Source organism: Crocodylus siamensis, chromosome 2, assembly GCF_052110815.1.
Source record: "Crocodylus siamensis isolate JL-2025a chromosome 2, ASM5211081v1, whole genome shotgun sequence".
NCBI lineage: Eukaryota > Metazoa > Chordata > Crocodylia > Crocodylidae > Crocodylus > Crocodylus siamensis.
In genome coordinates, this window is record NC_143396.1 from 67030382 (window position 1) to 67047130 (window position 16749).

General features: G+C 39.1%; 1 protein-coding gene across 8 annotated transcripts in view; it reads left to right on the plus strand.

The window, feature by feature from the left end:
- PDLIM3 (PDZ and LIM domain 3) overlaps window positions 1–15346 on the plus strand; it is a 31004-nt gene extending 15658 nt beyond the window's left edge. For 2 of the 8 annotated variants that reach the window (XM_090036074.1, XM_090036076.1), the window contains 5 exons: window positions 797–864; window positions 6151–6414; window positions 11912–12042; window positions 13097–13205; window positions 13346–15346. In XM_090036074.1, coding sequence (XP_089892200.1) covers window positions 797–864; window positions 6151–6414; window positions 11912–12042; window positions 13097–13205; window positions 13346–13535 — 762 coding nt within the window. In that variant the 3' untranslated portion in view covers window positions 13536–15346. Of the gene's footprint in view, window positions 1–152; window positions 341–796; window positions 865–6150; window positions 6415–11911; window positions 12043–13093; window positions 13206–13345 lie in introns of all 8 variants that reach the window. The other 6 variants (XM_090036073.1, XM_090036075.1, XM_090036077.1 and 3 more) reach the window with 4 other exon arrangements.
- The last annotated feature ends 1403 nt before the right edge of the window (window positions 15347–16749 follow it).

A 16749-nucleotide genomic window follows, 5' to 3' on the forward strand; every position in this document is an offset into this window, starting at 1 on the left:
ACAATGCCTGCCTAACCTCTGTGTTTACTGAGTCAAGCAGTCCCAAAGGAGAAAGATGCAGAGCTTAATAATAGCAGTGTTGTCAGTTTTGCTTGTTATTTGCTTCAGTGTGCATTGTAGCTTTGTGTATTTTGTCTGCCTATTATGTACAGGAATTCAAGCCTATTGGTACAGCTTATAACAGAAGGGCCCAGCCTTTTGTTGCAGCAGCAAATATTGATGACAAAAGACAGGTAGTGAGTTCCTCCTATAATTCTCCAATTGGGCTGTATTCATCTGGCAATATACAAGATGCACTTCAAGGACAACTGAGAGGTTTAATTCCTAACTCAACTCAAAAGTAAGTACTGGTAATTCCTCATATTATCTGTTCTCTGGTGGCTATATCACAATCTGCTTTGTTTTCAAATCAAAAGTCCAGCTCTTGCTGTTTTATTTTTCTTCCTGACACTCAAAAGTTCTATCATTCTTCAGAAATGTTGATAAATGAAGCAATTTCTTACTTTCTGACATTCAGGACTGAGTATTCAACTACATAGTAGCAATACTAAAGATAGGTTAGAAGTTTCCAGTCTCTGGGTTTGACTGCAATATTACACATCATCTTTCCCTGTGACACTGCCCTCTACTCATCTGTGTTTCTCACTATAACAGAAAGCGTGTTTTTAATATACTACTTTATAACATAAATGCAATTGATTCATAACAATTTGTAAACTTACTGTTAACTAATTTATCCAGCAAATAAATATTCATAACCTGAAGGAAATTTATTTTGATCCTTTTTTCTTTACAGGATATGGGATACTTTGAGCACAAGCATAATATTCGTCCCAAACCTTTCGTAGTCTCAGGCCTAAGCAGGTTATAAGATCTAACTGTATGTTGTGGTGGATGCAGATGCATGAGCATTTTTTAATGAACACTTACAGATCCTATTAGTACATGAGCAATGTTAATGCATTGTTGTTTATTGTTCTGAATTCATTATTGCTCACGTTTATTCATGAGCAATGTTAATGCATTTGGAATTACTTTATGCTATATAGTTTCCGTTCAAGCTTGAACAATAAAATGCATGTTTTGCAAAGCTCAGGCTCATCATTCAAAATTCCATTACCAAAAAGAGTGAGTCTGCATTCTAATTTAATTTACACTGGTGTGAATTTGGAATAACTTAACTGAAGTCACTACGACTGAAATGGCTGTGGCTTATGTTTACAATTGAGCTCAAACTCTCAGTTTTTACTGGTTTATGGAACCAGGAATTTGTGCATGTGTATAACTTGTAAACTTGCTACTTAAGAGCTGAATCCAGCCCAGTTTGTATGGGGAGCAACCCCCCCCATACTCATCTTTCAGGGGAAGGGCAAGGGGAGGTTTCCCTTCCCCTGAAATTGATGAACTTCTAATCCACCTATGTGGCAAAGACCCTCATAGTCACGCTGCAGCAGGCTGACTGCTCCAGAAGTCCACAATAAAAGAAAACTCTGAGTATTAATGAGTTGCAAAGAAGAGAGCTTGGGCAAATTAGCACTCTTTTTTTTTCTCTCCCTGTCTCTCTCAGAATTAGACGTGTAATACTTGAATTACAATTAGAATTATGTTATTTTCCAACATAATGAATTACGTTCATTATTCCAAGATGAACATGGGCCAGCAGTGTGGGGATGCAGTCAGGAAGGCCAACCGTACCTTGTCATGCATCCACAGATGCATCTTAAGCAGGTCCAAGGAGGTGATGCTCCCCCTCTTTGCAGCACTGGTGAGGCTACAGTTGGAGTACTGCATCCAGTTCTGGGCGCCACACTTCAAGAGGGATGTGGACAACATGGAGAGGGCCCAGAGGAGGGCCACTTGCATGATGAGGGGGCAGCAGGGCAGGCCCTATGAGGAGAGGCTCAGGGACCTGAACCTGTTCAGCCTCCACAAGAGAAGGCTGAGGGGGGATCTAGTGGCCTGTTACAAACTAGTCAGGGGGGATCAGCAGGTACTGGGGAAGTCCCTGTTCCCCTGAGCACTGCCAGGAGTGACCAGGAATAACGGTCACAAGCTGGCAGAGAGTAGATTTAGGCTAGATATCAGGAGGCGCTACTTCACAGTCAGGGCGGCTAGGGTCTGGAACCAACTTCCAAGAGAAGTGGTTCTGGCCCCTACCCTGGGGAACACCTTGCTGGGGTCGTTTGACCCCAGTAATCTTTCCTGCCATGGCAGGGGGTCAGACTAGATGATCTGCTCAGGTCCCTATGAAACTATAGTATCAGACTTAACTGATTTAGGTTAAATCAGTTTATTAAACTTCTGTTCCAGATACCCTCTAGATTCAAGTTAACTCACAATCCCCCAGAATAGCAAAGCGCACCTTCTCCACAACTCCCTTTCCAACTTTGCATGATGTCAGGTTAGCCTTGGCCCAACCTGTCTGCTGCAGCCAAGCAGAGAGGTCTGCTCTAGCACCCTGCTTCTGGCCTGAGCTGCTGCAACCATGTGGCTGCATTTCTGGAATCAGAAGAGAATGTCTGTTCACTTGCTTGTTAGCAACGATCCTGCTTTCTCTGATTAAATTTAAAAAATCCCCAATTTTTGGATTAAAATGTAATCCAAAATCCATATTTTTCCATGATGAAAATGAAACACCACTATTTAAGCATGGAAAATGTGGATTTTGGGTTACTTCTTTATTTCATTTGGTCCTAATGGTTTTCAATCTTTCCAGCTGTTACAGTTTTTAGTGAAATCTAATGAGAAATATTTATATCACTAACCACATTTCCAAGGAAAATATTAGAATTTGCTTCCAGGGGTTGATCGGTACAGAGTTTCTGATTGTACTGAAATTCCTTCATAGAAAATGGTGATTGTGGACTCTTTGTGAACTAAAATAATCCAATAACAATCATGCTATAAAAAACTGTTGTTTACATATCTAGAGGCAAAAGCCAGCCTAATGGTTGCCAAGTCTGTGATGTATCATGCAGAACTGGTACTGACTATATTTACCTTTCTGCTTGTGGTAGCATTTGCATACTATTTAGTTTTGGATACTTAAGACTACTTTACATTATGTCTTTTGAGACACCATATGTAAATCATGCGATGCTTTGTGGGGACGTTTGTCATATTCAGTGAATATTTTAGAAAAATGGCCATTTTATAGCATAGCAGATGTGAAATAAGCCACAAAAATTAATTTGATAACATGATTTGGTTAATGTTTGTAAAGTATTTTGGCAATGTAAAATTCAGTATACTTCAAGTTTCAACTATTTATTATGAACCTCACTTGAATGATGCTAGAGTTGCAAAGCAGTGATAGTAGCATTTATTTGCTAGTTAGTTCTTTACTCTTTGGGCTGCATACGTATTCTTTTTCAAATGGAGTAAAACCACCATCTCAATTGTAAACATCTTTTTTGGGCATAAGGGCACATACAAGCATTACATTTAGATCACCCTAACCAAAATTAGCATGATATAAATGGCCAAGTATGCAAACATTTGTAGGGCTTAGATTGCCCTAAAAATAGTGCACCTGATTAAAGTTAATGAAAGGTTAACCCAACCTAGAAAACCCCTCCCCAACCCACTGGTCTTGCCAAGCTCTTCCTCCCCCAACCTACTCCAGCTGCCTACAACTCTCCAGCCAAGTGAAGAATGTCTGCACATGCAGAACCCAACTCAGGTTTAGGTGGCTTAAACTAAGCTGCCTAAACCAGAACCAAGTCCCACGAACTTTTGTTCATACCCTAATAGATTCAAGTTTAGGTACAACTTTCAACTTCCCACTGACAAAAATAACTTGCAGAAGTATGGAATCTTTATGCTAATTTTGTGTTTCTTTTCCTTGCAATGGCTATGCTACATTTGGCCTCTTCTCAACGCATTCCACCTTTGATGATAAGACTATTATAAGCTCGAAATCTTGTTCTGCTGCAGGATCAGAGTCCTCTAAAGCATGGTCACTGTTTCTCTGAATATGGGCCTGTGTGTCTGTGACTGAACCCTCATCTGAGTATTTTGCCTGGCTTATGCTGGTTGATGATTTGGGGTTGCATGCTTGCTTTGGAACATGCCTCTCTTTTTGTTTGATTTCACTTTTATGGTAAGAAATGTGTTTCTGTCTTGAAATTTTAAGTATATGGTCCTGCACAAAATCTACATAAGAATCAGATAGAGAACTTTTCATCTCCACAGGAAAGTAGCTGTTATGCAGGAATTGTTTTATAACTTCATATGTGCAATGTAAAATTCTCTCTGGTATATTTAGGATCATTCTGGTTAGGTACAAAATTACACATAGAGTGGTATAACTGATTGGAAATCAGTCTAAATGTGCAACAAAACAGAAGCTCAGTGCACATAGAGCAGTTTAAAATTGGTGGAACTCAGTCTATGACAGACCTGGATAGAAGTAGTATCAGATTTAATCAGTTTAGGTTAGACCAGTCTATCAAAATTCTGTCCCAGATTGCCTCCTGGCTTAAGTTAGGTCACAGTCCTCTGGCATCCCAGGATGCTTTTCGGCTTCCCCACCCCTGTCAGGGTGGGTGGGCTAGACTCAGCTGGTGCTTGTCTGCATGCTCTTCCCCTACCCAGCTTGCTGGCTAATGTCTGGGGAGGGGCTAGGCAGGGTCCACACAGTGAATGGCTCCATTTCTCCACTCCCCACAGCCTGACCACCTGACAGCTACAGGCAAAAGCAGAAGCTCGGACCTTCACAGCTGTCCACCACACCAGAAACCGAGGGTGGGGATGTAGAGTGGAGCCCCTCCCCAGACTTAAAAGCTAGCAAGCTAGTTGGGGGGAGGGCTTCCATGGTGGTGGGCTCCATTCCCCATCTCCCTCCACCCTGCCCAGCCACTGCTGACAGCTGACAGCTGGACGAGGGGCAGGGCTGGGGCTGCACTAGCGAATCAAGGGTGGCTGGCTGCTTGGCATTTTCCTCAGCCAGTGCAGGCCTTCACCCCAACTCCACTGAAGGGTGAACATGAGTTCTGTTCTCTCCCAAACTAATCTAGGGTGCTTAGAAAAAGCCACAAAAGTAGTGAGAATCTGCCTCAGGCTTTCTGAATGTCTTTACTTAGTCTCAGCCAGGAAAGAACAGTCACTATATTAGCATGTAAAAGAGAAGCAGCAGGTGGTATTACATACTTTCCCTTGAGCTTGATAACCATGTCTGTGAACACTTCCAGAAGTAAATGTTCTCAGATGACCATGGAAGACCTTGATTATGCATTGTTCCATCACAACTGGAGAAAATTCTCCCTTGTGAAAAAAGACTCTGAAGCAAATTAGGGCTGGAAAGAGCTATATATCCTGTGGGGAGAGTTGTAAATACGGTGAACTTGGGAGAACTGGAAAGCTTTTGGATATGATACTTACTAAGTTACTTTACAAAAGTTTTTCTAAAGTTTTTGCCAGATTGGTGAGCTATGACTTTACAGCAGCTACGGTAAAATTGAAGCTGTAGCCCACTTGCAGGTTTTAGGTGAAGTCAAAGCCAAGCTCAACTTCAAAAGTGAACGTGACCAAAAATCTATATTGCTTTTGTGAAGGACCATATTACACTCTGCTGAAAATGTTAGAATTTAGAATGGCAAAAGTATGTCTGGTTACTTTACTTGATGTTTGGAATTTTCAACAAAATAAAGCAAATGTATAAAATAAATGTACTAATAACTTTAAAATGTTATAAACAATCTCCCATAAGATCTAGAAAACCTCATTGAAGAGAGGGAAACAGAGTGCTAGGACACAAGCCTGGAATGAGGATTTTGTGGTTCCAATTGTACTCTGCTTCTGAATGATCTTGGGCAACTCCCTCTGCTTCAGTTTCCCACTTGTAAAGACCAGATAGTTCCTGTGAGAATTACACAGTAATATTACTTGCCAAATTTCTTCAGCTTCCCAGTTATATTTACTGCCTGTGAAAGGGGAAAATATATAGAATGTCTTTTTCATTGAGCTTGACCTTTTTTAAAAAGATGGAACTGCTTTTAACTAAAATAAACATACTTTTGCTTTTCTCTGTTTGATATATTTCTCCAACTTCTCAGTCTTGTTAACATCACTGCACTCCTTTATTTTTGTCTTTGTTTCGGGTATTCTGGCTCGTGTCGCACTCCTTTCTGACACTGGCTATTAACACAGTGGATGCAATACTCCTTGCGGTATTGATGGTGGCAGTGGACGTAGCACTCCCTCTTCTGTTAGTACTGTTAGTACTATTTGCCCAACTGAGCTGAAAGCTGCATCTAAGATGGCCCCTAACATTCCCTTGGAAATGGAGCTTCCTGGTGTCAAGATTGTACATGCTCAGTTTAATACACCTCTGCAGCTGTACTCAGATGACAATATTATGGAAACACTACAGGGCCAGGTTTCTACAGCTCTGGGGGAAACTCAATTAATGAGGTAACTAAAGGCCTTCTGTTCACTGAGTACATTTACAAAACCATGAGCACAGGCAAAAACAATTTTATATTCAAGGAATGTCTAATTTTTATACTCAATTGTTAACATTGTATCTAAATAATAACTATGTTTTTACAGTTTCTATCAAAATACCATTCAATGAAAGATCTTTTTTTTCTAGCCCAGATTTTAAAAGTCTTTCAGAATTTACAAGAGGAAAGTTTTACGGACAGAGTAACTGAAAACAAATGTGTTTCTTGTTGCTAAATAAAAAATTAAGACTTTACCTATTTTCTTAATCTACCCCATCTGGGCCCTGATTCTGAAAAAGCTATCCTAATTTTAAGTACAACAGATGTCACACTGAGTTCAAATGGACAACTTAATTGTTTAAGTTAAGCAGTCACAAAAGTATTTGCAAGCCTAAGACCTACATTATCTATCTTTCTTGTCTAAGACTGTCCTACACTGCCTCTTAATATCTATATTCTACTAGAATTCTGCATGCCAGGGAGGTCTTGTAGATATTGCTTTCTTTCTAAGTCTATTAGAGAATCTCTATAATGATCATAAGTACTCTTCCTCTGGTTTTGAGGTTAAGTGCAATACTTCTACAGTGCTCCTCCATGTCTAGAGAACAGTAAGTTATTACTTTTATCCATGACAGTTAAATCCATACTGAAATCCTTGAACAACTAGGAGTAGGCTGCCTAAACTGGCAAAGAATTAAAAAGTGGGCTCCAAAAGCAAATTCAGGCCATACCTGTAATATTTTGAGTGTAAAACTTTTTTTCAAGGTACAGTAGCTCCCTCATTAATAATTTATCATTTCCATGTCTTCCTCCTTTATTTGCACTGTCACAATTTAACTACTTTTTATTCCATTTTACTAACAGTTTTTAACAATATGTATGGCATTGCAATTGAATTATGATAAATATTTAAATTTCAGTTTTCAGACAATAACATCAATAGGTATTCAGGACACTCAACACCTTGCTGAATCAGGCCTGTCTAACTATAAAAAAATCATACTTATCCAAAAGTACTTAAGCCAAGTTCACGATGGAAACAAAATTCTACCTACAAAACCATGGTGGAGTGACAGTGTTGCTTTATTGCCTGGTTAGTCACCCTCAACAGCATTAGAACAACAACAACAACTTCCTTTTTTTGCATCTGGAATCATGAATTAAGTCCATGGTTATCAAATTTAACAGATGATTAAGTTTCCTCAAGTTTGGGAATTGACCCTGCATACAGCTGTGAAATGTTTCAGTTGGTGGTGGCTCCTTTGGCATGAACTTGGAAACACTGTCTTAAAATCTTGTGTCTAATAAGTATTTTGTGTAATTCTACAGCAGCCATTAACTATGATTTGCTTAAAAATAAGAAAAACCACATGAAGAGTTAAAAGCCATTATTGGCAGTGATATAGTTTATCTTATTTAAAAGAAAACTCTTCCTACTACGTGCAGCCTTTCTTCTTTGAAGTTGCATTAAAAGCAATGCATATGCCTTAATTACCCAGAGTTAAAAGTTGTATGGTTAGGGATCATAGTATTCTTTTAAAAATGGCTCAGAGAAATCTGGTTGATTGCAACTATTTATGCCATCTAACATACCAGTACAGTACAAACTTTTTTGCCCAGTCAGGGAGCCTATTTCCGTTCGATTTCCAAACTTTGCTCTCAGAGAAACCCCAAACAGATGAACAAATATTAGACTGAGTCTAATACCCTTAGAATCAATGGGAATTTTACCATAAGTTTTGATTAAAGTAAGAAAAAGCTCATAATAAGGGATTTAAACTAAACATTTACCTGTGCATAAATGCCATAATATAGTTCATTCAATTATATATCTATGCTCCTATTTAATTCCCTTGTCCATCAAAAGATTAAAGATATTTATTTTGAACATAGTTTCTAACAATGCACCCAGGATTTCCATATTTTATCTTTCCTGCACATTTAGTCAGTAATACCACTTAGTTTAAGATAACTAATGTGAAACATTGTGGGTAAAATCCTGGCCCACTGAAGTCAATGAAAATTTTACCATTGCCTTTAAGTGGTCAGGGTTTCATATTGTGTGTTTATTATGTGATAGCCAATGCAAAAAAAAGTAAACTTAATTACTTTTTTAAAATAGACTTTCCATTCAACAAAGCATGGCACTTAAATTCTTGTCACAATAGAATATTTATTTCATTATTTTCCCTGTTAATATACATTAAATTAAACAGAATGACCCTTAATCTAACAATCACTATATTAATTAGTGAATGATCAAACACTCTTGGAAAGACTGACCAGCAGGTGCTCTGCAGAAAGACAAAGGAGTTTAGGTTTCTGTTGACCCTTCCTAAAAGTGAGAGTGATATCTTCCTTTTAAATACCATTCTCAAAACTATTTACCTTGAGAATTGTTATTTTGTAAAGTAGATCCAAGAGCAGAAGGTGACTTGATTGCCAACTCAGAGAGGTGCAGCTGTTATGAGAATAAAGTTAGGTAATGGCCCATTTCCAATGCTTAACTGTAAAAATAAAAACATAGAGTGCCCATATTTATTCCCTTACTATATTTGTACATCTTATTTTTTTTATTTATAAATCAAGAGATAACTCGTCAGACTGCTAGTTCCCTAAACTTAACCTGTATAAGGAAGTACAGGTTAGCTAAGGAAATACAGGTTGGATGCATAAATTGTAAGTTGGATATAAAACTGGGTGGATTGTCAGGCTCAGAGGGTCATAATCAATGGCTTGATATCTACCTGGTGTCCAGTATCAAATGGAGTGCCCCAGGGACAGTTCTGGAGCTGGTTTTGTTCGATATCTTCATCGGTGATCTGTAAGATAGAATGGGTGAACCCTCAGTAATTTTGGGTGACACCATGCTGAGGGAGTAGTAGATAAACTGGGGGGTAGGTCTAGGATTCAAAGCAGCCTAGATAAATTGGAGGATTGGGCCAAAAGAAATCTCATGAAGTTCAAAAAGGACAAGTACAAAATCCTGCACTTAGAACAGAACAATTCCATGCACCGCTACAAGCTGGGTACTGACTGGCTAAGCAGCAGCTCTGTAGAAAAGGGTCTAGGAGTTACAGTGGGAAATAGGCTGAATATGAGCCAACACTGTGCCTTTGTTGGCTCATATTCAGAAGACTAACAGCATGTTGGGCTGCATTAGTAGGAGCATTCCCAGCACATCAAGGAAAGTGATTCATTATTCCATTTGTCACCAGAGCAGTTGTATCTGGAGTACTGTGTCCAGTTTTGGACCCCCCACTACAGAAAGGATGTGAACAATTGAAGAAAGTCCAGCAGAGGGCAATGAAAATGGTTAGAGGGCTGGAGCACATGACTTCTGAGGAGAGGCTGAGGGAATTGGGCTTTAGTCTGGAAAAGAGAAAACTGAGAGGGGGGATTAAATAACAGCCTTCAACTACCTGAAGGGTGGTTCTAAAGAGAATGGAGCTAGGCTGTTCTCAGTTGTGGCAGATATCAGAACAAGGAACAATTGTCTCAAGTTGCAGCATGGGAAGTTTAAGTTAGAAATTAGGAAAAACTCTCTCACTAGGAAGGCAGTAAAGCACTGGAACAGGCTACCCAGTGAAGTTGTGGAATCTCCATCGTTGGTGGTTTTTAAGACCTGGGTAGAAAAAGCCTTGGCTGGGATGATCTAGTTGGGGAAGGTTCTGCTTTGATCAGGACTAGATGACCTCCATGATTCTATGAACTGAAAATCAGGTTAGGGTCTCTCTCTCCAGCATCAGCAGTAATATATTTGCAGTTTAAATGTAGCTGTTAATTTTGCTAATGATGTCTGCGGCATCATTAGGAAGAATAGTGAATAATGAATATTATGGATAACAACCATACTTAGCACTTAAATGGAATCCAAGTTACCCCTCCATGGAGGTATTTTTCTGCTAAATAAATGCAATTGAAAAGTTGAATCTGTCAGTAAAGGAAGGAAATATAAATCAAAGACACAGTCGATAGACGTGTTGTCTATTAAAAGGCATCACACAAAGTAATAGGAATGTAGGGCTGCTGGAAGGGATCTCAAGAGATCGTATAGTCCAATCCCTAGCTGGAGGCTGGATCAAATATACCTAGACTACCCACAAAAGATATTTGTCTAACCTGGTCTAAACAACCTCTTATAAGGTTTACCAGAACCTTAGGTGGCCTGTTCCAGTGTTTTACTGAACTTATAATTAGAAAACTTTTCCTAATATCCAACCCAAATCATTTTTGTTGCAAATTAAGCTGATTTCTTCTTATCCTTCCCCCCCCCATAGGCATGGACAGCAATTGATAACTAATCTCTTTATTACAAACTCTCGCAAATTAAAAGATGGCTATGTGTCTTCCCTCCGTCTTCTCTTTTCTATATTAAATAAACTCAATTCCTTCAATCTTTTATCAATAACTCATGCTTTTTTAAACCTCTTATCATCCTCTTTTCTACTCTCTCCCTCCAAATAGTCCAAATCTCAGTGTGAGGCACAAAACTAAATGAAGTACTCCACCTTCAGCTACAAAACCTTATTGAAAATAAAATAGGCATCAGAATTTCACCACTGTATAAAAAAGCCTATCTGGGGCAAAGGCTCTGTTCATTAGGGGTATGCAAAGCAGGCCATATTAGATTTGGATTTGGATTCAGCCCTATCTGGGGACAGTGATTTGATTCCTTGATTCTGATCATTGTCCCTGATTCGATTCGGCTGAATCCAAATCTGAAGATTCGATGCTGATTCAGAGAGTCAGCGATTCAGCTATAGATGCAGCTTTAAATGTTTTTTCCACATACATCAAGGTACCAGGCAGAGCTCATGAATGCAGCCATGGTGAGGCAGATAGGGCATCCCACAGGAGTGTGGGGGGGAGGCCCTCCATGTGCTTGGTGGTGAACCCTGAAGTGGACCAGAAGTACTTCCGGTCCACTGCTGAGCTCACGGGGACCTCCCCTGAGCCCCCCAGCTCAGCGATCAGCCATGGGGGGATCCTGGATGCCCCCTAGACCCAGGAGGTACCAGTTGCAGAGCCAGGGGATGCAGTGGTGTCCCCTAGCGCGCTCCCCAGCAGACCCAGAAGTGGACAGGAAGTGCTTCTGGTCCACTTCCAGGTCTGCTGCCAAGCATTTACAAGCCACCTGGTACCTTGAGATATATAGAAAAAACATGTAAAGCTGTGTCTATATCCAAATCTCTGAATCGATTCAGAGGGTTCTGATTTAATTTGGAGAGATTAAAGGGTCTCCTGATTTGATTTGGATTCAGAGATTCAGCCACCAAATTGGGCCAAATCTGTGCCGAATCTAAGGGACTGAGGCTTCACATAGTCCAACTATTCAGTATTCTTTCATTTGTTATTTATATTAAATTTATATATTGAACTATATTCTGTGTCTAGCAGCTTGACTGTATTAAAAGTTACACTGGCTAACTGCTTTTATCCCTCATCTCTTGTTCATGTTTCAGTGAACCAGTACCCACCTCAGTGCCTCAGTCTGATGTGTACAGGATGCTGCATGACAATCAAGAGGGGCACAGCCAACCTCGTCAGTCTGGCTCCTTTAAGGTGCTCCAGGACTTAGTCTCCGAAGATTCTGGTTAGAAACAATTTACATCTGTCTTTTGGCAGGATTTTTGGTGTATCAGTGAAAAGAGGGGAATCTGAAAAGAGTTCAGGTTATAAGCTTCTATAAGAATCTGATTTACAAATCCAACTTCACATTTTGATGAAGATGTTAGATAATATTCCAGCCCTTTACTGATTGGCCCTTTTTTAAATCTTTAACATGCTATGAAAACAACAAAATAGACTTCAGACTTACATGTCAATCATTTTTCAGATTACTTTGTCAGATAGTTAAGACTGCTAATGTGCAAAAATTGTTTGATTTAATGAAAACCTTACATGAGAAAAGTTTGGGGATAGGATAAAAATACCAGTGAAAGATTAAATGTATGATAATTTCTTTCTAAACCAGAAAAAGGAGGAGGAAGGATTTAAAACTCTCTAAAATTAAGTCCCCCCCCCCATTCTAAATGAAAAGAAAAACCATGCTAAAATTGGTTTGAGAGGACAATACAGATTGCACCTTCATTTCCCTCTAATTATACTGCATCACAATTATTATAATTGGTGAGCTGTCAAAAACTAAGCAGATGAGAAGTTGTGAAATTCTGTCTGTTTTATTTATAGTAAATATAAAGAAATTAACCTAAAATGCTAATACTAAACAGTGACGTGAAAAATGGATGTATATATCATAATGCACTTCTGCATCCATTTTGTGATGATTAATTTTCTATTCATAGTGTGGTATCAATCTTTTAGAATCCATTTTCAAGTTAATTCTATAGACATGAAGTAATCTTTTTAAGACCTTAATAGAGAACACCAATCAAGGCACAATCCTATTCCAATGAAGTTAATGGCAATATGGAAGTAATTTCAGCGAGACACAATTTGACCCTTAAAATTATGGTAACACAAAAGGAAAGCAAGATTTTTGTTTACAGAAACTTCAACTTTATTTGATGGAAGTGAAAGCTTATAAATCAATAGAGAAGTAGACATATTACAGCAAAGCACTGAATCATAGCCAGGTGCATCTATATTACATTGTAAATAATTGGCAATGTCTTGTTTCTTAGAAGGACGTCCTACAGGTATAAGAAGTGTGAAAGCACCAGTAACAAAGATTCCTACTGGTACAGGAAGCGTACAAAAGGTGCCGTTATGTGACAGATGTGGAAATGGCATTGTGTAAGTTCTTTGTTCTCAATTTTGTTGGAGTTATAACAAACTGAAGCATATCTCTTCAAATGGTACAGATACAGAGAAAAGTATTTTAATCATGTTTTATAACATTCACCTATTTTTCTTTTAATTATTTTTATAAACAGTGGTACCGTGGTGAAGGCACGGGATAAGTACCGGCACCCAGAATGCTTTGTGTGCTCCGACTGCAATATCAACCTGAAACAAAAGGGCTACTTCTTTGTGGAGGGACAGTTATACTGTGAAACACATGCAAGAGCCCGCATGAGGCCACCAGAGGGATATGAAGCAGTTACTGTTTATCCAAAGTGTTAGTCTTATGCTAACACATACATGCATGCAAACAAAAAGATATGAACAGCTTACAGCAGCAGTGCAACTTGCTGAACTTAACTGCCTGAATCCAAGTAGCAGCTTTTAAACATTTTCTTTTGTTGAGGGGGAAGGGGTCAGAATGATGCAGAAATCCCTATCAGCTAGCAGTAGCCTAGACACCAATACCATTTTGAAAAAGTGTTGTTTTTTGAAGCTGCCAGTGTAATCAAATGGGGTGTAAACCAATAAAGTTTTGTATGCCAAACTGTATGGGGTTAAAATAACTTTGGAGCAGTGGAGCTCTTGTATGATAAATACAAAATAATCAAGATGTTATTTTTGTTCAGAATTTGTTTCAACATGAGCCAAATGTTTGCACAAATATTTTAGTAAATTTAGGAGCCTGATGCCAATATGAGCTGAACTCCTGATCGCCAAGCTCTTAAAGGGCCAATCCACTGAAAAAAAGGAGTTTGCATTTACACTGCCAAACAGCTGTTGTTCACATCTGCTGTACACATACCTATCAGTACAAGAATCTGCATTAAGTACTTGGTGAATGCTAAAGAAAATACTCAACAACTTTTCAAACATGTACATGCCTCAATGCATGTGCACTTTTTCTGATAGCTGATGTAAGTAATTAATATCTTTCAGGGCATGCACGCCAAGTCAGGCTCTTGTATGCAGGTATGTTTAGGTTAATAACTCCGCATGCATCTAAAGACCTATGCGCCTCTAACAGTAGGTGTAAAAGTCCATGAACTCTTAAGTATGCACAAGCTGGAGAAATTGGGCCCAGTGGTATAACAAGCAGGGACTGCATCCTGGGCAACCCCTGTGGAGGAGTGGGGGATGCCACAGTCACAAAAGCAGGGTGCTCTGCCCGCCCTAGCTCTTGCTTTGCTCTTTCAACAGCAGCAGCAGCAGCAGCAGGGTGTCCATGCACCACTGCAAGAGCAATGCTGTGGGGCTGCTCTTGCTGCTGGGATACAGCCTCAGCAGGTGCTCCTCCTATTTCAGAGCCTGAGGTTGGTGCCCCGAGTTACACTGCTGCTTGGGCCATAGAATTTATAGTTAGTATCAACCATAAAAATGTATTTAATGGAATTTATTATTAAAAAAAAATGTTGCATCAAGCATATAAACCTAGCAGATAAGAAGAAGGAAGTGCAGAAGGTGGCATTTTCAAGATTAACTGGTTTAGAGAGCTTTCACAGGAAGCAGCTTACTTTGCCAGATGCAATGAACGGCCCTAAACCCATATGAACACCTAAGCATGGAATCCACTACACTTTTCTCCCATTCAATCATATTATAATGTTAAATCATCAGAACACTGAAACAAAACAAAATATTGCGTATATTTTAAGTGCATACAAAAAAACTTTAAAAATGCTTCTCTCAGTCTGAAACAAAAAACCTAATGTTTTTCAACAGCTTACAAGATGCCATTTCAGAATGTAAATATTTACTAAATGTGTTTCTCATGTACTACATTTAACAGTTTTCAAATATGAAAGTACAAAATAATGTGCCCTATTATATAACATTGGTTGCTTAATTCATTTTCAGACACTGAATATAACTGTGCTTTCCAAGTATCAGAAAATCTATTTGTATTATTTTATTTTTCCATTGATCACATCCTGTAAAAGAAATCTGAATTTTTCTTTGAAAAGAGAAGTGTACACAACAGCTACACTATTAGAAACTTTCAATATAACTGAGATTTTAAAATCATTATTTAATGTTAATTTCTTCTATGAAATAGCTGAAGGTAAAAATAAATTTACTACATACAATCAAAAGTTTTTATTTTGCTTTTCTGGTATGAAATGAAAAAAGAAGGTATGCAGGACTAGTAAGTTGAAAATATCAAAAATATGGCATTTTCAGCAGAATAACGGAGTGTGCTTACAGTTTCTTGAGATACTGGTAGAGGTGAAAAATGGATAGATCTTTATATTGGACATTGGAATATATGTGTAGGAGCAAGATTAACTTTTTAAACCAATGGGTTTGTTTCTTGAGGCAGAGAAACAAAATTAACCTCATCATTACAGCCAAAAAGCCTCCATCTTCCTTAAATCAGAGAAGACTAAGAATGCAAAGGCATTTTAACATGTGCTCTGAGGATGGGGTGCGGCACTTTAATTAGAGTGGCTTCAAGAGCTACTCTAATTAAAGTGCCCAAAAAGTCTCATGTATTAGTGTCCCTGTGGTTCAAAATGGCAGCAAGGGTACTTTATCTAAAGCTCATTCAGGTTGAGAGATCATCAACTCACTCACTGGGTACATTTACCCATGCAAATTAATTTGCAGCAATAAACTCCACAACATATTGCACTGAAGTGTATTGCTCCTGGGTGTTAGGTTTGAACATGCTCCTGTGACCACAGCATGCTGAACCAGGTTGGAGCAGGCTCGGCTGGCAGGGGGCTCAAGGGAGTCAGCCTGCAAGCCTAGGGCTGCTCTGACCTGACTCAAGGTGTTGCAGAGGAGCTTGCTGGGGCATGATGGTGCTCCAGTGCAGGGCTAGCTGGCAGGCAGCGCCCTCCCTCCCCCCCAAGCTCCCTTGTGCCCCAGCTAGCCCTGTCAGTGTCTACATATGCATTTTTGTGCAATAAAAAACTCTGCTGCAGGATAGTACTTGTGTTTATTACTTTACAGTAGCCTAACAGGGCCAAATGTGTAGACACTAGGACATTTACTGCGGAGCTAATTAGACAGCTCTGCAGTAAATGTCTCTTGTGGATGAGTCTACTGCTTCTTATCTGCTCACACACACCCTAATCTAAATTTGGAAAAAGTAATAGGTATGTAAAACCAGGCTGTCAGGATAAAAACTGAAGCCCATGACGTAACGCAAAAGGTTCTAGGGAAGTTTAATGGCATTACATTGTGATGTGACACTATTTTAAGACAAGGTTTAAGGTTGCAAGCAACTTTAACAAGACCAGAAGGTGAGCCTGTCTAATCATAGGTATCAAGGCCAATGACTTAACAGTGCTATAACAAAAAGAACATGGGAATATAGAAATGAAGGGCTTGAAATAAAGGTTTCTAGCTCAGATTAATCCAAAGTTCCAAGGACATGGCGACAGGGAAGGGAGGGGAGAAATGTGAGCTCTGTCCTACAGTGTCTGCCAAATTCCAGTTTGAGGGAACTAAATATATATTTAAAATTGAAGTGGAAGATATGGCTGCCCTT